The sequence below is a fragment of the Centruroides vittatus genome, unplaced genomic scaffold, assembly GCF_030686945.1.
Source record: "Centruroides vittatus isolate TY-2023 unplaced genomic scaffold, ASM3068694v2 scaffold_386, whole genome shotgun sequence".
NCBI lineage: Eukaryota > Metazoa > Arthropoda > Arachnida > Scorpiones > Buthidae > Centruroides > Centruroides vittatus.
The window spans coordinates 6,503,356-6,515,794 of record NW_027122706.1 but is presented as its reverse complement, the minus strand read 5'-3'; the positions used below and the strand labels follow the sequence as shown (position 1 = coordinate 6,515,794).

Below are 12,439 nucleotides of genomic sequence, written 5' to 3'. Positions count from 1 at the left end.
AATACATATTTTTCAGATTATTTATATTGCAATAGTGCTGTGAATAAATGTGATCCACTAAATATAATTTTTGAATATTTTCACTTTTTTGCTTCTAGCCCTGTTATTGTTATATATTTTGTCCATCACTTATAAACTACAATTATTCCGAACATAATTAAAAATTATTTCTAAAAATGTTTAACTTAATATAACTTCTTTCTGAATCTAATTTCTGTTTTTAACTAACATTGCTCATTTAAATGCTAAGCAGTACTGTGACACTGCAACTTTGGCCTCAAAATGGCGTCCATACGTTAGAGTGGCCATACTCTGTTTATATAGGGCTCTAGAGTTACTCGGACTATTGCGCCCCATGGTGGTGAAAGATGGCGATATTAATATTTTCCTCAGTATTTATCGGTTTGCTTGTAAAAACTTCGCTTTTTTTCTCCTCGCGCCCTCTATCGGTCGGAATCGGCATATTGCTGACGGGCGCCACAGTTTAAAATTAATTAATATTTGAAAAAAAACTGTATTAACATCAAGTGTCATCCACTACAAGTTTAAAAAAATGTATTTGAACTTGAGTGGATGAATAAAAAGTATTTTATTAACGATTAAAAATTTGAACAAGACACACACACACACACATATATATATATAGGAAGAGTGTGAACTAATAGTAGGAATTGAAAAAGAAAACGTGATTTGGAATTAGTAGCTGAACAGTGCTACAGCATACAACAAATGTTTAACAAAACTTAAAATGCCAGTCTGAAATATGTCTAACAACGACGATGCAAATCAGTGGGGAAATATAAATAAAGATATTAGTATTCAAGAAAGTGAAAATAACACATCTGCAACTTCAACCGATGTAGCTAATGTCGATAATGCTCAAACTGATCAAAACAAATTTGAGAAAGAGAAAAATAAAGAAATTTTGCAAGCAATGCAAGTCAGTATTCCAATTCTAGAGGGCAACGAGTCTAATACATTTTTCATAAAGCCGCATTACAGTAATATAGACGATTTCTTCCAGTAAATTAATAATTGTATAAATTTTTTAGATGTAATCATTATTAGAACTAATAATAACTTAGAATATAAAAAATATGTAAAACCCATGCAAATACCAAAGGTACTATACTTAATTATAAATCCGGGGTTCCACAAGCTATGAAATTTAATATTTTTAAAATGTACTGTACATAGATAAAATTAAAAATAGAACGAATCAATTACCAAATCGAGAAATAGAAATAGAACAAGTGATAAAAATGTTTTTACTTAATAGTTATCCTTAAAAAATATTAGAAAAATGGTTAAATTGGATTAATAGTAATGTTAATAAAAATAGAAAGTTTGAAAAGGATAAAAGATGTGTAAATTTAATATATATATATATATATACTTAAAATATTTGAGAGTTAAAAATATATTAAAAGGAAAAATGAATGTAATACCCGAAAAAAATAATTTATTTAAAAGACATTTATTAATATATCACAAATACAAATATTTACTGCCTATGTCTGTAACACAAGCGTCCTATGAACGGAGCTTTTCTACGTTAAAATTCATTAACATCAGGTATCTCGCAAGAAAATCTAGAAGCCTTCGTGTTAATGTCAGTGGAGAAGGCTATTTTAAATGAAATAGATTTGGATGATGCCATTAATATTATTGCTCAACAAAGCAAACTTCTAAGTAAAATTTAATGTTCTAGACTTGTGCTTATTGCAATTTTTGTCAATGTTGTATTTTGAATATATTTAAATATAAATAGAAAAATAGACATTTTATTTTTTTATGGGCTGGGTCGGTAATAAATTTTTCCACTCAAAAATTTTAAGGCCAGTCCGCCCCTGTCCACCAGAGCGGTAGGATGCCACCTAGACCGCTCGGCATCCAGCTGCGAGTATTGAAGATTAGTAAAAATTTCTGAAGTTTTTCTATCTGTTCGGATTCGATCGCGGGTCTCACAGAGCGGGAGGCGGGGTGCTGGCATCTTAACCGCTCGGCCATATTATTTAGCTACTAATGCTAGCCAATTTTATTGAGATTTAGGACCGCTCATAATGGGCAAAATTGCGGCTGGCCGTATACGGTAATGAGCTGTTGTGTCATTTTGACAAAATCAATCAATTATAATAGTTTGGTATTTATAAAATTTAGCTTATAATTTTATGAATATAAAAACTGAAAATAATTGAAATAGTGATAATCGAATTTCGTGATAAAAGATTAAGAATATGTGTTTTCTTGAATTTTGTGCTACGATGAAAATTGATACGTATTTTCTAAATTCATTTTGATAAATTAATATCGAAGATAATTATTATTTAACTTTAAATAATTAAAGTTGAATGAAGTAAAATATTAAATAATTATTTAAGATTACATTCAAAAATCCGTGCATTCCAAGTTATTTAAAATAAATACTAAAGCGGAAAAGCGAATGATTGTTATAGACGTAACTTTAATAATTTTTTACAAATTATATTTATTTTAATTTTACACTTTTCCGAATTACTTAATATATAAATAAGAAGATAATAAAAATATTAAAATATTTTTTTTTAACTGAGAAAATAATGACATCTTTTTGGAAGATGTCTATGAACGGAGTAAGGGATATTTGAAATGTGGGAAGATGGAAGTTACCTCTAAAAGTAAGGTGATATTTAAGATGATTTATAATAACGAAATGCAAAAAAATAAAAAAAAGGAAGAAAAAGTAATCATTGATGTCAATGAGATAAAGCTATTACTAGAGTAATTCTTAGTTTTAATAATAAAATGTAATCAGCATGTTAAATAAATTTGAGTTGGTTCATTTATAAGTTTTATAAGATACAAAATAATGCAGATCTACAAATAAAGGAAAAAGGAATACAATAAAAGTGTAATTCCATAACCAATAACTCAGGGATAAACTTTCTTCACAGAAGCTGAAGAGAAGAAACCTTTTAAACCTGCCCTAATCATGAATATTTGTAATATTAATGCATGTATTTAAGCACTTTGCTATTGATGCAACTGATAACTATTCCAATAAAATTTTTGTTAACATTCGAGTTATTAACAACCCCCATTTATTGTAATATTTATTAGAACTACTACAATGAATATGCAAAATATATCTGAGAAAAGATATGTTGTCCCTCTTAAATATTCTGTATTAAATTAAAATACACATTTTTCGTTCATATCAGTGTAAATGTATTATACGGGGTAGTCTGAAACGGCGGTTGTTAACCGGTGGTCCGTGGAGAATTTGGACATTGATTGACTGAAGTTACACGAAGTATTACAAAAGATATGCAAAATGCTTAATTACTTTTTTTTACTTGTTGGGAGTTTTATATTCGAATCTAAAACCAAATATGAAATGACTGTTACCAATAAATAATGAACAATAAACAATATTGTGAGTGCAATTGTTGTCCTTCGTGGAAAAGCACTAAGAATCCATAAACTTATTTTAAACAAGCAGCAATGAACTTTAGGCCTGCAGTAATTTGTTATAATTAAACAAGGAGTTTCATATTAATATAGTAAAATTGAACTTCTATGATCATTATTCTACAGATTTTGTATCATTTAAAAGAATTTGTGATAGTGGTTGGCAGGATTCAAAATTGTGAGTTTTGTGATATGTAAGGTTGCAGACCGCTGGTCTGAAAGTCTTTTACTCCTGAATAAAATATAATGTACCACAGTAGAATAAATGTAAGGTAATGCACTGATTGGATATATTTGCTCTTATTTTGTTATATTTGTTACATTGTTGAAGAATTCAGATCAGTACGAGCACCATTATTTTTGCAACACAAAATGGTTTAGCACCATATTCTGGGTGGAAGTTTACCAGCCTGTATGCTTGCAGTGAGCTATTCTTTTATACTGTAGGTGCTTTGGTAGCTTGTGTTGGCCATCTGAAATGAATGATAAAGTGTAAATATACAACTTGTCACTCTGTTAGTTTATTTCAAGACTTTCATTTTTTTAACTGAGAAAATAATGACATCTTTTTGGAAGATGTCTATGAACAGAGTAAGGGATATTTGAATAAATATTTAAAATATAAACTAACAGAAACAATGTTTGACAAATAGAACATGAACAAGCAAGACATGTGCATTGCTACTATTAGATACTGTTTATGTGCTAAATAATAAAATGTATTTATGTGCGCTAAATGATAGGCATGCAGTGAGCACTGCATGCCTATCATTTTAGTTCAAAATACAAGAAGTTTTGTATTAAAGTGATAGGCAAGCAGTTCTGTTAAGAGCACTGGCACTGAATGTTTTGCTTCATGCAGTCTATTTACCAACTTTTTAAAAATGATGTCAATTCTAAAAAATCTCAGGATCAGGAAAACTTAATCCCGAAAATTTCAGGACTAAAAAGTGGTCGGGATCCCGGGATCAAATCCTCTAGTGCTGCCTCAATGGAGCCTTTCCAATGTCTATTTATCACATTCAAGTATATGTTAATCAAATTTATTTTTTAATTACAATAATAATCCAACTAACTCACTCCATAGTTACACACCAAACACCTTGTCTTTTAATGAGTTAATTCATAATTTTTATGTATGTTATTTAAAGAAATTATAGTTGCTCTTCTTGGAATAAATAAGTATCAGAGTTTTATTTAGTATTTTTATTTTTTAATAAAGTGTGAACTTTATAACAGATGCTACTACATTAAATATTACCAAACTAATAAAGATAAAAAAAATGATTTTATTTATACATGAAGTTTGCAATGACAGCATCATTCTTGTTAGATATTGTTTCTTGGCAATACATATAAATACATTTTATTATTTAGCACATAAACAGTATCTAATAGTAGCAATGCACATGTCTTGCTTGTTCATGTTCTATTTGTCAAACATTGTTTCTGTTAGTTTATATTTTAAATATTTATTCAAAGCCTGATAGTTAGTGAAGGCTCTGTAATAGAAACAAAAAACATTTGTATATTAAAAAATTTCCACTGAGTTAAGGTATATTTATTCATTGGACGATCCTTCGATTTGGTAACTCTATATATAAAAATAATATAAATTACTTCAATCTAACAAACAAGTGTTTTATGATGTAATTTAAATCAAAAAGGTCAGTATGCATACTTGCCACCATCAGCATTTGCTCTGTCAGTGGACAGGCTGCTTTTCCCTTTTGTCAGCATTTTTAAAGAATTTGGTATCACATAAACACTTTGTTTAATTAGTATAATACCAATATATAGTATATGCTGATGATATTGTATGTATTTTATTATGAATGACTGAAGTGAATCAGAACGATGTTCTCAGATTCATTCACTTGGGGAAAGAACCAAGATTGATATATTTATATATGTATGTTGGTATAGGTATGAGAATTTTAGCTCAAATATGATAATTTTAAATGGCAGATATGTTAAATTGTATCTTCAAGTCTGGCAATTTTAGTGCTCTTATGTTGACAGTTAAATTAATTATGGCCAATTCATCATCAGAAGGAAACGAGTTACTTTTACAGTTACACCAAATTATTGAGCAGTGATACAGTTTCTCCACCCAGAAAGAAGAAACATCTGATTCATTACTTAAGAATATACAGACCAAATGAATATGAACTTACTCTGGAAAAGAAACTAGATGGTTGTTTGAGATTTGTGATATTTTACAAACATTTGTAATCTTTATAAAATAGTAAAATAGGCTGGTGATGGTTTTGCCACACAGCATAACAGGGCCTCCCATGCACTGCAGTGTGACAAATGAAAAAGATATTCTGTATGATAAGAAAAAGTAAGACAGAGATAATGAATAAATAACAACCAGAAAAATCATTGTCCTTAATAATTGCAATAATCCTTTAATCTCTTCCATCAGTGTATTCATGACTATCAGTCAATAAATTGACTGATAGTCATGAATACACTAACACTAACAAAGCAAACCAAAGCCCAAATGCATATAGCATGAGGCACATAAGTGCATCATGATATATGCATTTGAGTGCATCATGCAAGAATATCAAGACTCCTGACAGATCAAAATGAAACATCATAAATCTAGGTGTAGATTTATGATGTTTCATTTTGGTGTGTCCCATAAAATACTTGACCATTTTAAAATTGTGATGTTAAAGAGTATAGAGCTTTTGTCATACTCTTGACAGTGTTTATGGCAACAACTTTATGAAATATCATATGCAGAGATAAATTAAATTTTGTTTATTAATGGTATTTAATATAAGCCTTGTGCAATATCAATGTTAATAAAGAAGTTTTCACTTTTTATGCTGTAAGTGTTTTTATTTTAAAAAATCAGCATTTTTCTACTAATGTCCCAGCTATTCCCCATACTAAAGGTTGGCAAGTATGAATATGTCAAAAACATAATAATCCAACTAACTCACTCCATAGTTACTAAATATGCAAAATTAATTTAATAATTGTTGCTATATTTTAAATTTGAATATCCATTAAGTAATTATTATTCAATTTTTTCTAAATCATATAATTCTAAGATCTGAACATACTTTTGAAAATAGTGAGAAAAATTAGTTTGATTAAAAATCTTACTGGATTATTGAAGTTAAAGGTTTTATAATACTGCTGGATATTATTCAATGTTCAGTGGAAGTATGTGCTGCATATGTGAAGGTCCCATGAGATGTAGCTAAAAAATTTGTAGTCACATATACATTTTCTAAAATTAGATACATAAATACTTATCACTGTGTTATATATATAATACCATTGTATTGCAACTGTGTTATACAAGGTGCATAGGAAAGTCCCTTTAACTGGAAAATTCTTGCAAATGAAGAGAGCTACAGCTATGCAAGTGAGGTAATGGTATAGTAAAGTGATTACACCCGACCTAATGCAAATGACAACAGTGCCCCTAGTGGTAAAATTTGGAAGATAGGCAGTGCAAATCGAAAACGAAAACAGATAGAGCAAACTTTTCAATTAGAAAGTTTTAGAGCATCAATTAATTAGTACAAAACAACATGTGGTTCACACAGATAAGATAAATTGTCACCTGTATACCCAAAAATGTCTGAAAGTGATGCAATCATTTTGTGTAAACGTTTGAAAGGAATAGATCATAGGTATGAAGAAATATGTACAATTTATTGCATAAAATACATACTTGTGTCAATACAGTTTGATAACATCACACAAAAAACAACAGAAAGGCAAACTGTCACACAGTGATGATAAGTTAATGTCAAGTATGTTCGAAAAGTTCGCCATTGCTCACGATACACGCATGTATTCGTGAGAGTAATTCTGCATGCACATTTCTCAGCATGGAAGGTGTCACACTATTGCAAGCATCTGTAATACGATGACGCAGATCCAGCAGACTTGTATGTGGAGTTGCATAAACCTGATCTTTTATGTAACCCCACAGGAAGAAATCCAACAGAGTGATGTCCAGTGATCGTGGAAGCCATTCAACACTACCACCATACCCGATAATTTGTTGTCCAAAACAATCTTTGAGAAAGCTTTGCACTCCAGCTGTCTGGCACACGGGGGTCTCATCATGCTGGAATCGCAAGGACCATAATGCGGACAGCGGAATATCATCTACAAAGTCAGGTATGATATCCTGTATATTAGTTGGAGGTACCTCTGTCCGTTTAATGTGCCTTCGTAGAACACAGGTCCCAGTAAGCGATCCTTCCAGATACCGCACCACATGTTAATGGACCAGCGCACTTGGTGTCTGGTGGATAGTTCCCACGAGGGATTTTCCATCGCCCAGTAGTGGGCATTGTGTCGGTTTAGTAATCCGGTATGTTGAGACAGTGCCTCGTCCAACCAAAGAATGTTGGACAAAAAATCTGAGTTTCCTTCAACATTAATCAACGCCCAGTTGCACCAATCAAATCAACGCTCCTTATCCCATGGCAACAGTGCTTGCTGCAGATGACACGATAGGGATGTGCATGTTGACCATGCAGTATTTGCTATACTTGGGCCCATGTTAAGCCACAAGCCATGCTGATATTTCTTGTACTGCTGTGTGGATGGGCTAGTGCATATGCCAAAATACTCTCTGGCGTTACACGCATACCTGCACTCACTGGTCTGCCAGAACGCGGACAACTTCTAGTGCTTTCTGTCTCCCTGAGCCATTGCACTAAATTTGCAATGGTAACCACACTTGGATGTGGCCCAGCTGGAAAACGAATGGCATACTCCCGTGCAGCATGCTTCGCATTTTGTTGGCATTTGCCGTAAATAAGCACCATCTTGCAATATTGGAAGCCAGTGAAGCTCTCCATTTTCACACAGCTCCAAAATTCTAACTCCAAACTCCAAGAACAGATTATTTTTAATACACTATTTTCAGATTAATTGGTGCTCTAAAACTTTCTAATTGGAAAGTTTGCTCTATCTGTTTTCGTTTTCGATTTGCACTGTCTATCCTCCAAATTTCGCCACTAGGGGCGCTGCTGTCGTTTGCATTAGGTCGGGTGTAGTCACTTTACTATACTGTTACCTCACTTGCATAGCTGTAGCTCTCTCTATTTGCAAGAATTTTCCGGTTAAAGGGACTTTCCTATACACCCTGTATATAGCAGACATGGGCAAATGTGGCTCTTTTTGGGTTACATGCGGCTCTTGCTGAAAGTGTTAATTTATGCTTTTTATTATTATTTTTACAATTTTATTTCCACAATTTTGTGAAAATATGTAATTATATATATGTAATATTTAGTAATTTATTTCCAAGTTGGTGTAATAAATTAAATTGACATTTCAAATCCATTCTAAGTTCTCGACCCAGATGGGGAACACCCTATCCTTCCCTGCCTTACCATACTATTCGCCATGACAATACAGAACTGCGGCTCCCATGCATTTTGCAAAACCTACATTTCGGCTCCCACTGAACTCTTGCTTGCCCATCTCTGTTATATAGCATTGCTTACCAACATACTTCTCAGAATGTATTTCCATCATTAAGCAATGTATACCTGTATTATAAAAAAATACATCAGCTATTCAATAAAATATTAATGTATTTATATAATTTATGCTAGTATAATCAAAAGTTTTTAAAATTGTTTGTATATTATATGCTATCAATTTTGAATGGCTATATTTCTTTGGTGTCTGTAATAAGATTTATGGATTTTTGGAAATTGCTGTAGAACAATATTGCTTTTTGTTGGTTTCTTATTTTTCTTTATTTTTGTCAAATTGTGTGTGTAACTGTAAATATTAAATTGCATATAATGTTTTAATGAATATATTAATGACTGAAATTAAATATACTCATATTAACTTGCATTGTATATTTATGATGTTGAATAAAATCAATTAATCACATTCAAGTTGCATCCTATTGGTAATCGTATGTGATAAATAGACATTCTAACTGAGTGCTGCCTAGGGAATTTGATTCCGGCCCTTATTTCTAATCTCGGGATTTCGGGATTATACCTAGTCAATCCTGGGATTATTTTGGTATTGAGGGTTAATAAAATATAAAAATCAAGAAAATCTTACAGAAATCAGCAGTTTAATCAACAAATCAAAACTTAGACAAAAATCAACATAATTAAGATTTAGAGAAAAATCAACATATTTTACGGTATACACCTAGCTAATCTAATCACTCTAACTAATCAGACTTAGAGTCAGACTAACTAGACTTAAAATCACTCAGTCTTCATGTTAAAGTTATTCTTTTTCAAGCATCAGTGAGATCTCTTTAAACTTGCATAAATTGAAAAAACCTTTATGTAACAAACTATGCAAATAAACGTTGAAAATTAACAAAAATCTCTCTTAACGTCGACTAAATAGACGACTTTCATGTAACAATCTAGTAAGTAGGTAGTAAAGTAAGTTTCTTAGCAAAAAGTATTTAAAAATGATATTAATTAGTCACATTTTTCTTAAATATAAAGAAAACTGATCTAATAGGAACATTCTAATTTGAATTGTGAAAATATGATCTGAGAAATAACAACACATCCAGTGTCTCATCACCAAGTCTGCTTCTCAATTTGTTGCACATATGTGCAGCTGCTGAGAAAGCACTTAGAAGCTCTAAATTTTAATATAGATGAGTTCTCGAGCATATTATTTATATTCATTATTCAATTTAAATTGGATGCAACAACCAGAGGCTGGTGAAAGCGCTCACTTAAGGGTGATGATATTCCTCCATTGAATGACTTATTAGAATTTTTGAAGGGTCGTGTTAGAACTCTACAGCCAACCGAAAGTGCTCTTGACTGTGCCAAAAAATCGATTAGTGCCCGCGAAAATTCAAAAATACAAAAATGAAGTATATTACCAGTGAGCACTGCATGCCTATCATTTTAGTTCAAAATACAAGAAGTTTTGTATTAAAGTGATAGGCAAGCAGTTCTGTTAAGAGCACTGGCACTGAATGTTTTGCTTCATGCAGTCTATTTACCAACTTTTTAAAAATGATGTCAATTCTAAAAAATCTCAGGATCAGGAAAACTTAATCCTGAAAATTTCAGGACTAAAAAGTGGTCGGGATCCCGGGATCAAATCCTCTAGTGCTGCCTCAATGGAGCCTTTCCAATGTCTATTTATCACATTCAAGTATATGTTAATCAAATTTATTTTTTAATTACAAATAGGGCTATATAATTTAATTTTTAGATTTCTACATTTAACATAGAATGTATAAACTATTGAAAAATTTACAGTTTAGCTTGATTTTCTAAATTTTTTAAATTCAAATTTAAAGCTTTTTTGTATTAATGTGTGGGTTTCATTTTTATATTTAAAAAAATATTTTGATATATTTTTATGATTTTATGGAAAAAAATTCAGTTTCTTTGTATTCAATCAGCAAATTTATTGATTGAAAAATTTTTAAGGGTTTAATCATCAATTACTATATTTATCAAAACAAAGTATTCTTTTAACACAGTCAAACCTCAATTTAATGCTATCATTTATTCATCTTTGAAATTGGCACTAAATTGTGTGTAGCCAGGGCCGGATTATCGAATAGGCAAAGTAGACAAATGTCTAGGGCCCGTAATTCGGAGGGGCCCGGCTTCAGTGCAGAAGATTTCTCTGTTTGAAAACGAGTTAAAAATTATTTAAGAAATTCGACAGGACAGAAAAGGCTGTATTTAACAATTCTTTGGGGATACTATAGATTACTATCTATGGAATTTTGGGACATTGAGTATATATCTGAACTGAGGGGACCGAGACGAGTTCAACGATACCCTACTTTTGGACCGGAGACAAAAAATAAAAAAGTTATCATACTTTTTTCCAGCGATTGCATGATGATAGGGAGTCGCGTCGCTCTCTCCGCTAAGTCGGCCTCGCTATCGCAATCGGGAGTCGTGTAGCTTGCCGTTAAAATTGCCTTTAATAGACGTTTCCCCCCTTTTTTACTTTGTTCAATAACTACTGTGAATCAATAACTAGTGATGTTTAGCACATGGCGGTCTGCGGGCTGCTCCCCTCCGGGAGGTCATTCGGGAGCACGAACAGTGGGAACGGGCCGCCATGTTTGCAGCCATAAGTAACATTAACTGAAATGGCGATCGCACGATGATCGGAAGTCGCGTCGCTCTCATCCGCTCTCGTATCGCGTGTTTAACTCTACTGGTGATGACTGTAGTCCGACGTCATGGTTTGCAAACTTTACCGCAAGATGGCAGTACTAGCAACTATGGTGCCGTCTGCGTAAGAGCATTAAAAAAGTATGATAACTTTTTTATTTTTCGTCTCTGGTCCAAAAATAGGGTACTGTTGAACTCATCTCGGTCCCGAGTTGAAATATATAATCAAAGTTCTGAAATTCCATAGGTGATAATCTATAGTACACCCAATTCTTTTCTTACTAAGCTCCACTCCACTAGCCATTACCTGAAAAAAAAAGGTCAACAGCCACCCGTGCGTCGGAAGTTATGTACAGTACGCCACGGGATTTCTCACGCCATCTAGAAATATTCCTAGGGCCACGTCTCGTGGTAGTACTAGTGTATGGATGGTTATGATTTATTTTCTAAATCTACACTTATACGTCGTGACATCACATATTCGATATAGCGTTCAAGTTGCTTGAGTGCGAAGATATTACAATTCAATTGTGTTTTATAAAAGAGTTAAAAAGGGTGACCCTACGGTGTGACTTGGGGTGATACCACGATATCCGCACCGGGTGTCACCCATGCTAGCTACACTAATGTCACATTATATAAGATTTGTTTAGAAGCATCTTATTTAAATGGGGCCCCAATTTAAATTTTGTCTAGGGCCCGCTAGAGGCTTAATCCGGCGCTGTGTGTAGCACTAAACTGAAGAACCTCAAACAATTAGAAGAGTTTATTATTATATTATATACAAGAGTTTGAAAGTTATGTCATTTGCAATGCAAAATCATAGATTTGATAATTTACTGAATGGTTCT

At 32.3% G+C, this 12,439-nt stretch overlaps 1 protein-coding gene across 1 annotated transcript in view; it reads left to right on the top strand.

The window, feature by feature from the left end:
- Positions 1 to 2,542: 2,542 nt before the first annotated feature.
- Positions 2,543 to 12,439, top strand: part of LOC136988839 (poly(A)-specific ribonuclease PARN-like) — a 76,995-nt gene continuing 67,098 nt past the window's right edge. Inside the window, exon 1 of the mRNA XM_067286815.1 lies at positions 2,543 to 2,657. Within this exon, the coding sequence (XP_067142916.1) occupies positions 2,639 to 2,657 (19 nt within the window). The 5' untranslated portion in view covers positions 2,543 to 2,638. The remainder of the gene's footprint in view (positions 2,658 to 12,439) is intronic.